Source organism: Ricinus communis, chromosome 10, assembly GCF_019578655.1.
Source record: "Ricinus communis isolate WT05 ecotype wild-type chromosome 10, ASM1957865v1, whole genome shotgun sequence".
NCBI lineage: Eukaryota > Viridiplantae > Streptophyta > Magnoliopsida > Malpighiales > Euphorbiaceae > Ricinus > Ricinus communis.
The window spans coordinates 21,777,267-21,794,923 of record NC_063265.1 but is presented as its reverse complement, the minus strand read 5'-3'; the positions used below and the strand labels follow the sequence as shown (position 1 = coordinate 21,794,923).

Here is a 17,657-nt window from a genome sequence, read left to right as displayed (position 1 = left end):
CACAATCAACATGCCAAAGATTTGTGCTTGTGGATTTAAGACGCACCTACAAAAAGAATTAAATCACTTGATTTTGGGTACCTAAACACGGTTGGGTCCTTTGGAGTTAGCTTTAGAAAATCCATCTATGAAGAGATGCATCTTCCTTATTTAACATTTAACATTGATATGTCCAACTTTCATACAATAGTGGCAAGTGACCTTGGAATTAGATTTGGTCTTCTTACCACTTTTACTTGGGTTTGGACCTCACACGATTCACATCATCACACATGCATGAGCAAGATTTGTTGACTTTTGATATCCTATACATAAATATATGTTTTGCTCCTTTTGGCTTAGCCATTGGAGCATGTGTACCTTTCCATTTGTTTTGAATATGAGGTTTAGTGTATGCTTTATCCTTTGAGACTATTAGAGCTTCTCTCAATGATTGGAGGTTGAGTGGCCTTAATAAAATTTATGGTATTGGATGTTTGAGATATAGAAATTGAAGCTCCATTGAATCCAAGTCTATATCTCACAAGGGGAGGTCTTTGGGATACAACTAGTGTATCAAGAGACTCTTTCCCTTTGTGAAATCTTAAAATTGAGTTCCTAAGCTCCTCAACTTTATTTTTCAAAGAATTGTTTTCTTTAAAGAGTTTTTCATTTGAGATTTTATTCAATGATTTCTTTAGATCATCATTGGAAGTTTTTAAAGAAGCAATTTCTTTCATTGACCTCTCAAGGTCTTCTTCCAAGCTTGAGCAGTTGTTTTTATAAAAACTTAGTTTTGAAAGCATATTTTATAAAAGTTCATCCAATGCATTATCACCAAAAGAATGAGAAGATGCACAAGAAGAATAAAAATTGCATGAATAAGAAGTAGAACATACCTCATGAGAATCCTCCATGTCGGTCATGAAGCAAAGGTTGGCCTCTTCTTCTCTTTCACTTTTATTATTTGAGGATGAGGAAGTATCGCTCCAAGTAGCTTTCAAGCCCTTTTTTTTACTTTGTCTCCCTTCTTCCTCTTCAAATATTTGGAACAATTTGGCTTGATTTATCCATGCTTTCCGCACTCATAGTAAGTGACTTCATCTTTCTGGTCCTTACTTGATCTTGATTTGAAAAAGAGTTTGTTGCTTGTGAAAGGCTTATTGCTTCTTCTCCTTTTAGCCTCAAGAATTCTTTTGACATGTTTGGTGATGAGGGTCATATCATCACTCTCACTTTGAGCTTCCCTCTAATCTTTATCATCGCTTAGGACATTATTTGCTTCTTGAGCCTTTGTGCTAGCCTTGAGTGCTAGTGTCTTCTTCTTCCCACCATCTCTATCAAATTCATTCTTGATAAGAGACATCTCATGAATTAGAAGTTTTCCTATGAGAACATCCGTAGGTATCTTCCCAAGGCCCTTATTTACTTCTTCAGTATTAGCACGCCTAGCATCATACTTATCCAAAGGAGAAGACTCCTAAGGATCTTATTATTGATATCCACTAGATCATAATGCTTTCTAAATTTTCTCATGTTGTTGATGATAGTGAGAAGCCTATTTTTCATGTCGGTGACAAACTCGTTTGGCTTCATCTTGAAAATCTCATATTCAGTGACATACATTTGGATCTTCCTTGATTTAACTTGTTTGGTGCCTTCGTGATAGTTCTCTAAGATAGTCCAAATTTGATGAGCCGTAGTGCAATGTTACACTCTCCCACATTCTTCTCTAGAAAAGCAACTCACAAGAATAGCCATTGCTTGCTTATTCTTGTGATTGTGCTTCTTGTGAGCATTCACTCATTCTTCTCTAAGAAGAATCATTTCTTCACCATTTTTGACTTCTAAAGGCGAGGACTCATAGGAAAGTAGTACATCTTGTTATAAGAGGTAACTGTTTGCTCTCTCTATATTGCCTCTTATACTATGGAAATCCATAAAACTTATAGCTTGTCAAATCATTATCTAATGCACTCATTGTTACAACAGTGGGTCTTCGCAATTAGTAAACTTCCAGCCTGCACAAGATTCTTCGTTTTATAAAAATTATTTGGCACCAAACTACCATAAGGCATAATCTCCTTCATTAGTCATACCACTTCATCAAAATTTTCTTGCGACATATGGCACTCAAACTTCAGATTCATCAATTGAGCAACAAGTGATAACTATGAATGCTTCTCATAACTACGCTAGAAGTCCTTATCTAAAGCCTTCGATATATCATAAACTTTTATACCTATGAATTTGATGTTTCCTTTATATCATTAGGATTAAGTAAAGCACCAACATCATCAAGTACCATTGATTAGTATGGATTTGATGGTTTAGCATAGTCAAATATTGAATGATTGTATTCATTATGCTCTACTGAAGAATTAGGATTTTTCCTTGTTTTATATCTAATCATAATAAGTCACCATAAATCTATTCCTATATAGATATAACCTCACTATCTTTTCATTCTGAAACATTCGGTTCTAACACTACTGTTTCTTACAAGTACATCTAATTCACTCCCATCTATAAATTCAAGATGACTATAGGCATTGAATGAACTCTTCGACACTAGTAACGAAATAAAGATTCAATAAACCACGTACAAGCCTTTTTGTCCATTCATTGACAATCTGGCCTCATCCTGTTTATTTAAAATGGACAACCTTAATTATTTATATTTTAATTTTTTACTACTTATTAATTAAATATATTCTTAATAACTCCTTATAACTCTGCAATAAATTTTTGAAAGTAGGAACCTACTCATTTAGAAATGCAATGTCTTATATAAAGGGTTAACAAATGAACTAGCTAGTAACATACTTTTTACAAACTTTCAGTAGCATTTCTCCATAATTCTCCGATTACACCAATTTAAAAAAATGTCAACTCACACAAATAACCTATACTTGTAGATCATTATGTGAAGCGACACATTTTTCAATATGCAAACAGAGAATAATAAGAAGGAAACGAACCAAATTTTCTATAAATGCATAAATTACAACTAGAAAGATCATTTGTAACATGCAGAGTTTAGATTTGTATTTCTAAATTTCCACTTTGGACAATTCGGTAAATTTTCACTGTCCAAAAAAGAGGCATTGAAAGGGTTTTTACGGCGTCAAATGCATTATCTAATATAGTGTGAATTTTAAGTTTATGCTAATTATTTTAATTCTATTTACTAATTAAGTTAAATTTATTTATTTTGTAATTACAGATTTAATGATTTGAATATTATTTATTTTTCAAATGAAATGCTACCTTAACTTCTATTGAAACTCCTGTAAAATTGAACTTAAACTTTCCGTAAAAACAAGTCCATATTCCTGCAGAAAAGAATACTTCTAATAATGTTATTGAGTCGGGCTACCAAACTTCATATTTTTGCCCAACCCTACACGACACAATGTAATATTCACAATATTTTTCAAAAGAAATGCAACCGTGATTTCTACCGATATTTGGACAGCATTTCTTCTAATACTTAACCTAAACTTCTCGTATAAATGGGTACATAATCCTGCAGAAAACAGATTTTTAATAATTTTTTCAAGTCGGGCCACTAAATTTCAAATATTTTGCCCGATCCTATACGCCACGACTTCCTATTCACAATCCATATTTTTAAATCTTTTTTCAAATTAATATCTCAATTTCTAGTTAACTAACGAATTTTTTAACAATCAATTTTTTTTATTTAAATGACAATAATTTCTTACCACATATAATACAAATATATAACATCCAAATTATAACAAATATAGAATAATAATTTAACATTAAAATTATAAAACAAATAATGACACAATATATAAAAGCTTAACAATTATAACAAAGAATAGATAATTAAATAAATATATAAGAATTATATAACAAATAAATCAAAACAAGTGAATAGTAAATATATTAAAATAGAATAATATAAACAATTAAAATTATAAAAGAATAATAAATATATAAAATTCTTATAGAAACAATCAAGACAATTAAAACAATAAATTAATAAAAACAAATAAATTTAAATAGTTAAAACAATAAATATAAATTAAAAAATTTTAATGGTAAATATATTCAAAATAAGTACAGAAAAATTAAAAATAACTATTAAAATACTAAATGTATTAAATTAAACTAAACTAATACAAAACAGTAATATTAACAAATTATAGAAAATAAACTAAAAAAATATAAGGAAAAAACAAACAATCAAATGCTTCTTCTTCTTCTTCTTCTTCTTCTAAAACTAAAGGAGAAAAATACATGTTAAACAAAATTACTAACCAAAGGAAAAGAAATTGCCTCATTTTCTTTTTTCCAAATTGTCTCGTTCACTCTTCTTCTTCTTCTTCCTAAACCCCAAACTGAGAAAATAAGAAAATCAAAATACATTAACAAGAAAAGAATTACAAAACATTCAAAAGTAAATTAAAAACCTATACTTACCTGCTGATATTATGTTTCCTTCTTCTTCTTTCTTCTTAAATTGGTATTGACAGAGAAACTAACACATAAAGAGTAAGGAGAGTTAGGGCCTAAGTTAGGAATTTAAGGATTTTTATAAGAGGAAATTTAGAGAATTTCTTTTTGTGGAGAGGGGATGTTGCTGGATATTCTTATTCCATATTAGCAGCAGACTAGCGGCGAATCAATCCGTTGCTAATTAGGATTTAATAAAACGATGTGTTTTGCTTATAAGAAGTTCAACGAATTAGTAATGGACCTGTATCTGTCACTAAATTCAGTCCAAAAATACATTCTCGCCACACTAACTAAGTATTTGAATTCGTTATCAAATAATTTCTTGCTATTTGTAGCCAGTTTCTCGCTAGCTTTGGCGCTATATATTGGTGCTAACTATAGTGACAGATTTAGCCACTGACTACTTCTGTCACTATGTTTCGAAGTTAATCAGTTGCAATTATATCGATGTTTTCTTATATGGCGCTAACTATAGTGACAGATTTAGCGACTGACTATTTCTGTCACTATGTTTCGTCGTTAATCAGTTGCAATTATCTCGATGTTTTCCTTATAATTGGCTCTACCTATTTCCGTCGTTAATCCTTTTCTATTTTGTTGCTATTAGCGGCAAACAATATCCATAGCTATTTTTCTACCGTAAAACTGAGATATTCTTGTAGTGATATACTTCTTGTGACAGAGAATTATGATTTAAAAGTATTCATGCTTCTTATTTATTATAAAAAACATACTAAAAGAATAAGACTTCAAAAAATTCTTTGATTGATCTTCATTTCTTAAGACTTTTTAAGAGTTACATCTCCTCAAATTCAAGAAGAGATAAAACAAATGTTAAAAATATTCTATTATTTTGTTATTTTTATTTAAATCTTTTCTTTAGCTCCTTATATATTCTTTTTTTATCGCTCGATCACTTCCTTTTTTACTAAGTGATTTTTAAAATAAATTGAATAAAAAACTAATTATTTATAATTTAATAAAAAACATACAATAAATATTCTTAAGAATTAATTAGATTTATATTGCATTTTACTCTTCAGATCTTTTGGAACTTTTAATTAATCTTTCTTGAGCTATAAGGTGAACATGAAACTTTTGAGCAATATAGTGCGCAATCCATATTGTTTGTTGCCTAACTGAATCAAAATATTGGATCTAAAATCATTATTTTGGCCAAATGTATATTTATGTGGTTAATTTTAGTTATTTAGTTTGTTTAATTTTTTAATTTTTGATTCAATCTAACACACTTAAATTTATTTTTTTATAATATTTTGATATTTTTTGACACATATCTTTATTCAATATGTTCACATATACTTTATAAAAATATTTAAATATTACTAAAAGAAAAATTTATATACATGTTAGATTAAATTTAAAATTATAGTGTTTAAATATTAAAAATGTAAAATTTAAATATATGTAAGACTCAATCAGAAATTAAAATGTTAAACTGATTAATCGATACAAATTTAAAAATTGAATGTTAATTTTTTAGGTAGGTTTAATGAGTCATCCAATTTTTATTTTTATTTTTTTTTTTTAAAAAGAAGAAAATTGAGGGCATCATACGAGGGATATAAATATAAAATTAGTTAAAGGAATAAACTATTTAAAATGTACAGGAAACTAATACGAAGGATATTAATAATACAGAAGACAACAAAAGATTTAAAAGAAAAACAAAATTTGTACACGAAACTTGCCATGCAACGGATAAAAAGCCATGTTAGTCTTTGTCGACTGTCAGTCTTATCCCACTCATAACCAGCAGAAGCACAGCCATGAAAATCACCAAATAAGCATTTCTTTTATTTTCTCTAAAAAAACGCAAATCTCATTTCAACAAAGACAAAAGATAATAAATTTAAAGAAAAAGAAAAACTAGCAGTTTCGAGAAGCCCACATACTATATATATAAATGTACGGTGACAATCATGAACCCATCGGTCTAGGAAAAGATAGCAACTTACCCACATAACCGCCAGCTTTCAGATATAACCCTTTACCTTGGAAAGTGTCATCAACTTGTTTTCTTGGTTTCTTGAATTTAGTTTCTTGGGTTGCTTGCTTTCTTTAAGTTGGTTTCTTGTGTCAATGGCGGTGGAGATTAGTGACAAAGATAAAGAAACAACAGAGTTTTTCTTGGATGGCAGTGATGATAACGATGGTGGAGATGTAGAAGGGAACAAGATTGAGATTGGTGGTAGAAGCAGCAGCAGCAATAGTACTGGTAGTAGACATGATGGTACCTTTTCTTCTCAGCAATGGCCACAGAGTTTTAGGTAATTTATTTTGATAAGTGCTTTGCGTGATGTATAATTGTGTTATTGAATAAATTTTGATATGTCTGATTGAATTTTGGTGAAGAATTTTATTTTCTAAGAAGAACCAAAGCAAATATGAAGATTTCTGTTACAAAATTTTACATTGAGAACTGTTACATACGAATCAACCCATTCTTCTGCTGGAGATGATATGTTCTGACTCACCAAATCAAGATCTTTTTTATCTGCTTTTGCCTAGACTTCCATGATTGAAGGACTAACATGTATTAATTTCATGTTAAACATGTATACCTGAAAGTTGAAAGCACTAATTCTCTAGATGAAATAATGCCTATGCATTTTGGTTGTTATTTTTCTTGATATGTTAATAAAAATTCCTATAGAATTGGTTTTCTTAAGATTTCATAGTGTCACAAATCAGCTGAACAAAAATTTCAAATTACTTTCTGCAATAATGTTAAGGTCTTTAAGCAATTTCAATCTTAATGCCAAAAGAAAAATCAAGTGCTCACATTGTTTGCTCAATCTCAATGTCAATCTGATCTGTTGCCTTTTCATTCTCTGGGGCAGAGAAACAACTGATTCTTACACAATCTCGATGTCACCAAACTTTGGGTTTCTTGGACTTGCACAAAGCTATCGGTATTCAAGTCTTGAGAAGTACAGTAGAAGTATGCTGGAGAATGATACAAAGTCTCCATTACTGCCTGATCATGAAAATAATTATCAGCAAGAAGACTCGGATAAGGTCTCCTCGGCAGCTAGATTGTCATTCTCAAAAGGTTCATTTGCTAGCAGTGAATTACCCATTCCTCATGGATGTAGCTTCACGCAAACTGTCTTCAACTGTAAGGCCTAACAGTGTTTATAAGATCTTTAAAATTCTTTTTAGTCGTTCTTGTTTTAAGAATAAGAAATCTTTTTCTAGATATATGTGTAAAGGGTCTTAAACTCGAGTTGTTCATTGTCAAATGATGTAAATCTTAAATGTCACTCGCATTTTAGTTCTTCTAGTGTATGTTTTAAATGATTAGAGAAAATTCTAGAGGTAAAACTCAGTTGGGCTAAAACTTTTTATTTTTATATATATGATTAGTAGGTCAATGATATCTGTATTTACTCCTTAAGATCAAAGTTTTACTTTCTAATTGGGCTTAATTTGTGAACATTATCATCTTGACACAGCGGTTAATGTTATGGTTGGAGTTGGGCTTCTTTCTACACCTTCTACAATGAAACAAGCAGGCTGGGCAAGTTTGATAGTATTGGTTGCTTTTGCATTTGTATGTTGTTACACAGCTAATCTTATGAGACATTGCTTTGAAAGCAAAGAAGGCATTGTAACCTATCCAGATATAGGGGAAGCTGCTTTTGGGAAATATGGTCGTCTTGCTGTATCTGTGAGTTTGATGTGTCTTGCTTGCAATTTCTTTTCGCTTTTGGTCATTAGTTTTGAAATTTATGCTTCTGATGGTAGTGTTTTCTTCGATCTTGATGCAGATCATTCTGTACACAGAGTTGTATGTAAGTGAAAACCGATTTACTTTTTTCTTTGCTATGCTATTATTGAGTAGATTCTTGAAATTTTGTTTCTATCTGTGTAGTCATATTGTGTGGAATTTATTACTCTGGAGGGTGACAATCTATCCAGGCTATTTCCTGGAACATCCTTGGATTTGGCTGGTTTTCATCTCGACTCTATGCGCTTCTTCGGAATTCTAACTGCTCTTGTTGTTCTACCAACAGTTTGGCTAAGGGATCTTCGTGTGATCTCATACCTTTCAGGTGCTGCGAACTTATTATTTGAAGTTCTTTCACTGCATTGAATTACCAAAAAAGTGAGTGACTCAATGCATTTCATCTAATTCCTTGTTTTCATTTCTGTTTTGCAGCTGGTGGGGTTTTAGCAACAATTTTGATTATTCTTTGTGTGCTTTTCCTTGGTACGGCAGGCGGAGTTGGGTTTCATCACACCAGTCCAGTTGTGAAGTGGAGTGGCATTCCCTTTGCAATTGGTGTCTATGGGTTCTGTTATTCTGGGCACTCGGTTTTTCCAAATATCTACCAATCAATGGCTGATAAAAGAAATTACACCAAGGCAGCAACAATATGGTACAAGGCTTTGTTTTTGGTGATGGATGCTTATAAGTTTCTTTTCTCATGCCCCAAATACTCTTTTCTTGTTTTGCAGCTTTATGTTGTGTGTTTTACTTTATGGGAGTGTTGCTGTGATGGGATTTCTCATGTTTGGTGAAGATACACTATCTCAGATAACCTTGAATATGCCACGACATGCCATCACTTCAAAAGTCGCCTTGTGGACTACTGTGAGTAGGAGATTTGGTTCCTTTTTCAATTATAAGTATTTTAAAGTGAAATTTACAAATTAAGGTTATAAAGTTTCTAATGGAATTACATTTCTTGATCATTTGCAGGTGATCAACCCTCTCACCAAATATCCTTTTCAAAATTAATTGTTAAGTTACAAAAATTCAATTAGCGCATCTGACATGCGAATGCTACTTCAACTCTAGATTGAGTTTTCCATATCGGTTCTCGCTTAAAAGAGGAAAAAGGATTTAAAATAATAGAATTAAATTCCTTAACAAGAGACCTCCTGTTGACCCGTGGCATTGCCTCTAGGTTTGATTTATTTTATTTACTTTTTCCTTGACAATGCTCAAATATGCACTCTTGATGAACCCATTGGCCAGGAGCATAGAGGAGATACTCCCGGCTGGAGTATCAAATACTTTGTGGTGCTTCGTCTTTCTAAGAACAGCCCTTGTCTTCTCTTCTGTCTGTGTGGCTTTTCTTTTTCCCTTTTTCGGTAAATCCTTATAATTGCTTTGTTGAAATGTTTTCATTTCTTTTTTAGTTGTTGGAGTAGGGACTTTGGGATGAATACAAAATCGAAGTCAGGTTATGTTGGATTTTTTCAGGCAACTTTGGGCTATGGCCTCTTTGCTGTGTTATCTATCTTTGATGAACTACAGTGGGAGGCTTACTGAAACTGAGCTCAGTTTACCTGCTTCTAAGCATAATCACACTCGACATTTGGCCTTAGCTTTTAGAAATGTTATAGGTTCATAAGCACACTATGCAATAACAATAACAATCTGATGCTGATGTGAAAATAATCAACTCAGATGGAATCATTTTTCTTATTGCAGGTCTTGTGATGGCTTTAATTGGTTCTGTCCTCTGCCTACTTGTGGTATGTGCAAACATCTAAAACCAAAGTTTTATGTATTCTATGATTGGCTAAACCATTCACTGTTAAAAGTACTATCTAGTCTGATTTGTGATTTGCTAATTCAAAAACATTACTTATTGTCATAATGCTGCAGAGTGTATATTCTGTGTGAGGTTATATGAGTGAATGTCTTTAGGGTAATCCTCTCACAAATTTCCGTTGATCCATACTGTAGAAATAGTAACATTTTTATCCGTGACTTTTCTGCACAGCTGTTAAACCATGCTGCCCAACTCCTCCTAAGTCGCCATACTTTTACTATTGAGAATTGGGTGCACACATCCTTCACTTGTTGACACTCTAATTGCCTAGAAAAAACATATTATCAATTGTCTTCTATAACCTAACTATAATTGGTAGGTTACTGTAGGAGCAGCTTGTGTCCTTAAAGTAGATTAGCTAGATATACAATTATAACAGTACAGTTGTGCATTCTCAGATGTGAATTAGAATAAATACTAATGGGTTGGTTACAGGAGAGGCTAAGACGTTTAGAATGTTATGAACTTATGGTATCAATCATTTCGACATTATTTCCTGATAATATTTGCCTCAGGGTCCTGCTCAGAGACATTGTTTCATCTTCTTTTTCTTTATTCTTTCTTCCTTTTCTGTTTCTCTGTTGTTTCACACACGCATATATATATATATGCATGGTTTCCTAAAGGAACTGAAGCTTTCTTCAATGTGGATCTGATTCAGGCTGTAATCATGCCGTCTTTATGCTTTCTAAAAATAAAAGGGAAGAGAGCTACAAGGACTCAGGCAAGTAGACATCAACTCATTATTATTTATTTAAATCAGTTTTCCAAGTCATATCTTCTATGCTTGATAAGAGTAAGAAAGAGAGATTAAAAGAAAAAAAAAAGCAAGAAATGCTCAAAAAGATGAAGAAACTTCTTATTTCATGTTTGTATTAAGATTATTACTTATATATCCCATTGAAAAACCAGTAGCATGCAATTAGAAGACATGAGCACTCTCTTACTGAAATCCTTTTGACTTCTTTGGGGAAAGGAGAAGGAATAAATAGTAATGATTTGTAGTTCAGCACGGGGATTTGCTGCTGTTGTTAATGGAATGCAGTATGCATTGTGTTTCTGCATGCTCATTCTTGCTTCTGTTAACAACTTTTTTGCGCAATCTGACACGAGAAAAAAAAAAGAATATATGAATTGCAACTCTTCGAAAAAGAGGAGAGTGAGAAAGTACTAAGAACTGCATTATGTACTGAGTGTAAACTTGCTTGACTGTATTTCTGATCATCCATTACAAGCTAATATACCAAATTTGCATTGCTGCTCTGAGATCTTGTTCCTCTATCCTGTAAACAGATTGTTCTGAGCAGCACAATTGCTGCATCGGGCGTCATTTGTGCAATCATTGGAGCCTACTCATCCTTGTCAGAAATTGTGAAGCAGTACTGAAACATGCAGATGGTCTAACATTTCCAAGCATTCATGGTGAACTGGATGTGTTAATCATCCCTGCAACAACAAATGCTTGACTTGGAAATTTAGGTCTTTGAATGTAGAAACTGATTGCTTTTATGTTCATATGTAGCCTTCAAGAAAACTGTATTCAGCCCACTAATACCAGAAAGTATGAACTTGTCAACACATTGCTACCTCATAGTTACAGTTTTGCAACAGTAGTTTACAAAAAGTTTTACATGGGATTTTTACGCAAGTTGAGTTATTTTTTTATTATTGTATTTTTATGAACATTGCTACCTCATAGTTACAGTTTTGCAACAGTAGTTCACAAAAAGTTTTACAGTTTTGTATTTTTATGTCTGTTTGGCTATTTATCTGCTATTAGAGTGATTAGGAGGCTGTTTTAGTTTAGCTGTTTATAGTAGTCTGTTAATTTTAACTATTTGGTAAAATTTAGTCGGATGTTGCTGATTAGTTTGTCAAGGGTATAAAGCGTGCAATTTATTTAACGTAATTCACATTTTTCTATTATTCTTTATTAAATAAATTATTAAAAGGTAGCACAAAATTCAAGAATATTAATCAATTGATGTATATATTATAATAATTAGATTTATTTAAAATTTAAAGCTTCTTAATTCAATTTTTTTATTTTAAATATTTAAAATATTTTAATTAATCAAATATCAATTACAATTATAAATAATATAATCTAATTAAAAAAATTATAATTTGATGAGGTTAACAAAGTATTTTTTTATTTCTCTTATTATTGATTTATCTTTTTTCTCTAAACTAATGCTGATTCTATTTCAAAAGAGGTGAACACTTATTTAATAAGTTATTCTTTTTTTTTTTTTTTGTTCTCTTTGGGACTAAATTGTTGGTGGTAGTGTGGTTGCAGATAAAATTGTTAAATCTTGTCCTATAATAATAAATGGGTACGCGCAACATATGGACTTGGTTGTGATAAAACTTGAGGATTTTGATACTATTTTGGGATGGATTTGGCTGTCTAAAAATCATGTTGTTAAGACCTTGGAGCAAAAGGAGGTAGTCTTCGTGGGTGACAGAAAAACTGTGCCATCTTGTTTAATTTCAGTTGCTAGATGCTTATCTGGCTAATGTGGTAGACATATCAAAAGTTAGTGTTAGAGTATTAGATGTTCCGGTAATGAAGGAATTTGTGGATGTATTTCCTAAAGACTTACCTGATTTTTTTGAAATAGAAACTATACTGGCAGTAGCGTCAATGTCAATTGCACCATATCGGATGGCACCCATAGAATTGAAAGAATTAGAAAAAGAAAAACCAATTGGAAAAATTGTTGGAAAGAAAGGATTTATTAGACCAAATATATTACCATTGGAAGCCCTAGTGCTATTTATGAGAAGAAAGATGGTAGCTTAAGATTGTGTATTTATTATAGGCAGTTAAAACGGATTACAATAAAAAACAAGTATCCCTTGCCACGAATTATGACTTGTTAGACCAGTTGAAAGGAGTAATTGTGTTTTCTAAAATTGATTTGATAGCTGAGAATTGCGGAGGTACAAATATTGAACACTGTATTTAGGACATAGTATGGGCACTGTGAATTCGTTGCGATGCCATTTGGATTGATGAATGCACATATTACTTTTATATTATTAGTGAATAAAATATTTCAGATATATTTAGATCAGTTTATTATTATGTTTATCAATAATATCTTAATTTCTTCTAAAAGTCGTGAGGGGGCACGAGGAGCAATTGAGATTAGTGTTGCAAATTTTGAGGGAAAAGCAATTGCATGCAAAGTTCAATAAATGTGAGTTTTGGCTAGAAGAAATTGCATTCTGAGGGCGTATTGTATCTAAAAATGGTGTGCAACCTAATCTATTGAAGATTACAGCTATTAGGGATTGGGAACTCCCTACAAATGTGTCAGAGGTACGAATGTCAGAGGTACGAAGTTTTTTTGGATTGACTGGATATTACATGAGATTTATTGAAGGATTTTCAATCATTACTAAGCCACCAACAAACTTGATAAAGAAGAATGTTATGTTCAATGAGGATATTCACTGTGAAAACAGTTTTGAAGAATTATAGCGTAGATCAATTTCTACACTGGTTCTTACCTTGCCATAGGGAAATGGAGGATATGTGGTTTATACTGATGCATCAAAGCAAGGATTTGGGTGCGTCCTAATGCATGAAAAAGTTATTGCTTATGCATTGAAAAGATGGAGATATTATTTGTATGGAGAGATATTTCATATTTTCACTTACCACAAAATTCTGAAATATATTTCTACATAAAAAGAATTAAACGAGAGACAAAGAATATGGATAGAGTTATTAAAGGAAGTACCATAGATTATCATCCTGAAAAAGCTAATATCGATGTTGGTGCTTTGAGTAGAAAGACCATTTAGAGAAATGAAGGAATGACTTGCTAGATGACAAGGACACTGGTGGAGCTTAGAGCATTACATGTAAAGTTTACAATTCGAGACAATTTGCTCATAACAAGTATCATATAAAGCCTTTATTAGGGAGTAAGATTCAAGAAAAGCAAATGGATGATCCGTATTTAAGGAAAAAAGAAAGATAATGTGTAACAGGGAAGAAATGTGCAGTTTATGTTAAGGCATGATGGAATGCTGTTGATCAATGGACATGTGTGTGTTCCAAATGTAAAAGAATTGAAAAAGGAAATTCTAAATGAAGCATATTATGAACCTTATGTAATGCATCCTGGTAGCATCAAAATGTATAGGGATCTACGATATTCTTATCGATGGCCAACAACGAAGAAGGATACAGTAGAATTTCTGGCAAAATGTTTGACGTGTCAACAAGTAAAAGCTGAACACCAGGCACCGGTTAGTAAACTTCATCTGTTGCCTATTCTAGAGTGGTAGTGGGAAAACATAACAATGAATCTTGTTCTTGGATTGCCTTAAACTTTCAGGAAGCATGATACCATATGGGTAATCATTGATAGACTTATAAAATCAGCTCATTTTCTTCATATACAACAAGGTTATTCCTTAAGACAAATTGTCTGCATTGTATGTGTTAGAAATTGTAAGTTTAAAATTAATAATCAATTATGTATTGCTTTTCTGTGTAAAGAATTCTAAGATTACAAGTGACTTATTGTTTATATATATACACTATGATTAATGGTTGCCTATCTCTATTCTAACGGTTGCTCTATATCTATGTCAACGTCTAATTCTTCTTTAGGTAAGGTCGAAGTGACCTTTCCTTCATGGCAGGAAAGGTTGCTCCCTTTCCTAGGAGTCTATGAGGAAAAGCATGTACAAGCTTTCTGCTTGTACAGTCTCTGAGACTCCTTTTCCTGGAGTCTGCCCTTTGTTTTGTTCTGTCTTTCTTCTTCAACACTCCCCCTCAAGTTGGGTTTGTATAAATTTACATAACCCATCTTGCTGAGAATAGTTCAGTGATTTAGCTTGTCGAGTGCTTTTGTGAATATATCTGCTAGTTGCTCCTGACTTTTGACATATAGTGTCTCGATTTCTCCTTTTGTACTTTTTATCTGATGAAATGATAATCGACTTCAATGTGTTTGGTTCATTCATGGAACACTGGGTTTGATGCGATGTGGTGAGCAGCTTGATTGTCAAGTACATTTTCATGGATCCGTTACCTTCGATTCTTATGTCTTGAAGAACTTGTTTGATCCAAATGAGCTCACTAGTCGTAGATGCCATGGCTCGATATTCAACTTCTGCATTTGATCTTGCAACCACATTTTGTTTCTTGCTTTTCCATGTCACCAGGTTTCCACCTACAAAGGTGCAAAATCCTGTAGTTGATTTTCTGTCACAGTTCCCTGCCCAATCTGCATCAGAGAAACCAACTATAGTATTAGAGTTGTTTTTCTTCATCCAAATTCCTTGACCTAGGGTGCTCTTGAAATACTTAAGTATCTTATCTATGGCTTCTAAATGACTAGTACGAGGAGCGTGCATGAGCTGGCTTACCATACCCACTGCATATGCGATATCAGGCATAGTAACCGCTAGGTAAATCAATTTACCTACTAAGCGCTAATATTGCCCTATGTCAGTTAATGGTTCACCATCCTCTAAGCTGAGTCTAACTTTAGTTTGCATTGAAGTGTTGGCAGGCTTAGCTCCTAGTTTTCCCGTTTCCTTTAATAGATCAAGAACATACTTTATTTATGATAGAAACAATCCTTTGTTTGATTTTGCCATTTCTATGCCTAGGAAATATGATAGTTGTCTAAGGTCTTTGATGTCAAATTCCCTTTTTAGGCTTTGTTTGACTTTCTCTATTTCTTGATTGTCATTCTCTGTTATTATAATGTCATCAACGTATACAAGGACAATAATAGTGTATGTTTGAGTGTGTTTGACAAATATGGAAGAATCCGATGCACATTTATTGAAGTTAATATTTAAAAGGAAGAAGCTTAGTTTAGCATACCATGCTCTGAGAGATTGTTTCAATTCATAGATTGCCTTTTTCAGCTTACATACCAGAGAAGTGTCTGATGCGGATTCATGTCCAGGTGAGAGAGTTATGTAGACTTCTTCTTCCAAATTTCCTTGCAGAAACGCATTTTTAACGTCTATTTGAAATAGATTCCACCCCTGGTTGGTGGTTACTAATAGAAGAATTATGACGGTGTTCATTTTTGCAACAGGGGTGAAAGTTTCTTGATAATCGACTCCATAGATTTGAGTGAATCCTCTGACTACCAGTCTAGCCTTGTATCTTTCAACCATTCCATCACATTTGTATTTTATTTTATATACCCATTTACATCCTACGAGTTTTTTGTTTGGTGGTAGCAGAACAATATTCCAGGTATCGTTTTTCTCTAGGGCTTAAAGTTCTTCTTTTATGGCCTTACACCATTTTGAGTTAGTGTTGGCTTTGTAGAAGGATGTAGGCTCAGAATGTGTTATGATGTTGCTTAGATAGGTCCGGTATAGGTTTGAGATGGTATTTTGAGAAAAAAAATTCTGGATTGGATATGTTACCTTATGGGACACAATGTCCCTTAATTTTATAGGGGGCCTAGTTTGTCGAGTGGATCTCCTCAAGGCGATTGCTTCTGCTTGAGGTTCTTCTTTGAGTATTTCATCTTCTCCCCCTGAAGGAATTGGCCTTGAGGTTGAGGGCAGCTCCCCCTCAGAGTGAACAATTTGCTCGTGACTGCTGTGAAAAATATCAGAGTTATACGGAAATAATAAAGTGTGTGGCCCATGAGTGTCCGTTGGAGGGTCTAGGAGTCTATCCTTATAATATGGTTCAGTTTCGACGAACGAGACATCTTGAGATATATAGGTTTTATGAGTGGTGGGATCATAACATTTATACCCTTTTTGTCGAGAGGGTATCCTAAGAAAAGGATTTTGACGGAGCTTTTATCAAACTTATGGTGACGTTTGATGTGGACATAACAGGAGCAACCAAAGACTCTTATGTGCCCTAATTCGAGTTTTCGGCCTTTAAAGAGCTTTAATAGACTGAGGTTTTTTAATGTAACAGTAGGCAACGTATTAATGAGGTATGTGGTAGTTAAGAGGGCATCCGACCAATAGGTAGTAGGAATGTTATTTTGAAAAAGAAGAGTTCGGACAACATTAAGAAGATGCTTGTTTTTGCGTTCAGAAACCCCATTTTGTTCAAGAGTATTAATGCATGTGGTTTGATGCACAATTCCCTCCCTTTTAAAAATTTTCAAAAATTTTCGGTTTATGTACTCCGTGCCATTGTCAGAGCGAAATTTTTTGACTTTGGCAGCGTACTAGTTTTGAATAAAATAAAAGAATTCTTGAAAGCGAGAGAATACTTCATTTTTTCCTTTTAACAAATAGACCCAGGTGATACGAGAATAGTCATCAATAAAAATAACAAAATATCGGAAGTGATTATAAGATTCAATAGGGCAGGTCCCCAAACATTCGAGTGTATTAAATCAAATACTTTTTCAGACACACTAGATGATAAAGGAAATGGCAAGCAAGTGCGTTTAGAAAATTTGTAGACATCATAGTGACTGGAATTTAAATTGTAATAAAATAATTGGTTTAAAACTTTATGAGAGGGATGCCCAAACCGTCGATGCATCAACATGCCTTGATCAATTATGTTGTTTGACATAAGACACTGTTTGGGAGAATTTTTTAGGTAGTATAACCTATTTTTTAATTGCC

The 17,657-nt window shown here is 32.8% G+C and overlaps 1 protein-coding gene across 3 annotated transcripts; it reads left to right on the top strand.

Annotated features, from left to right (window-relative positions):
• Nucleotides 1-6,267: 6,267 nt before the first annotated feature.
• Nucleotides 6,268-11,706, top strand: LOC8270487 (amino acid transporter AVT1A). Of its 3 annotated transcripts, XM_048380266.1 has the most exons (13): nt 6,271-6,758; nt 7,332-7,609; nt 7,947-8,161; nt 8,262-8,285; nt 8,366-8,546; nt 8,654-8,873; nt 8,953-9,088; nt 9,197-9,216; nt 9,446-9,591; nt 9,935-9,978; nt 10,720-10,782; nt 11,352-11,480; nt 11,581-11,706. In XM_048380266.1, exons 1-12 carry the CDS (start codon nt 6,571-6,573, stop codon nt 11,442-11,444), a joined length of 1,608 nt encoding a protein of 535 aa, XP_048236223.1. In that variant the 5' UTR covers nt 6,271-6,570; the 3' UTR covers nt 11,445-11,480; nt 11,581-11,706. The 3 variants fall into 3 exon arrangements, 2 of the variants coding, with proteins under 2 accessions (XP_048236223.1, XP_015579497.1); XR_007217701.1 differs by lacking the exons at nt 11,352-11,480; nt 11,581-11,706 and adding an exon at nt 9,704-9,846 and having other exon boundaries at nt 6,268-6,758; nt 10,720-10,874; XM_015724011.3 differs by having other exon boundaries at nt 6,272-6,758; nt 11,352-11,706.
• Nucleotides 11,707-17,657: the final 5,951 nt, after the last annotated feature.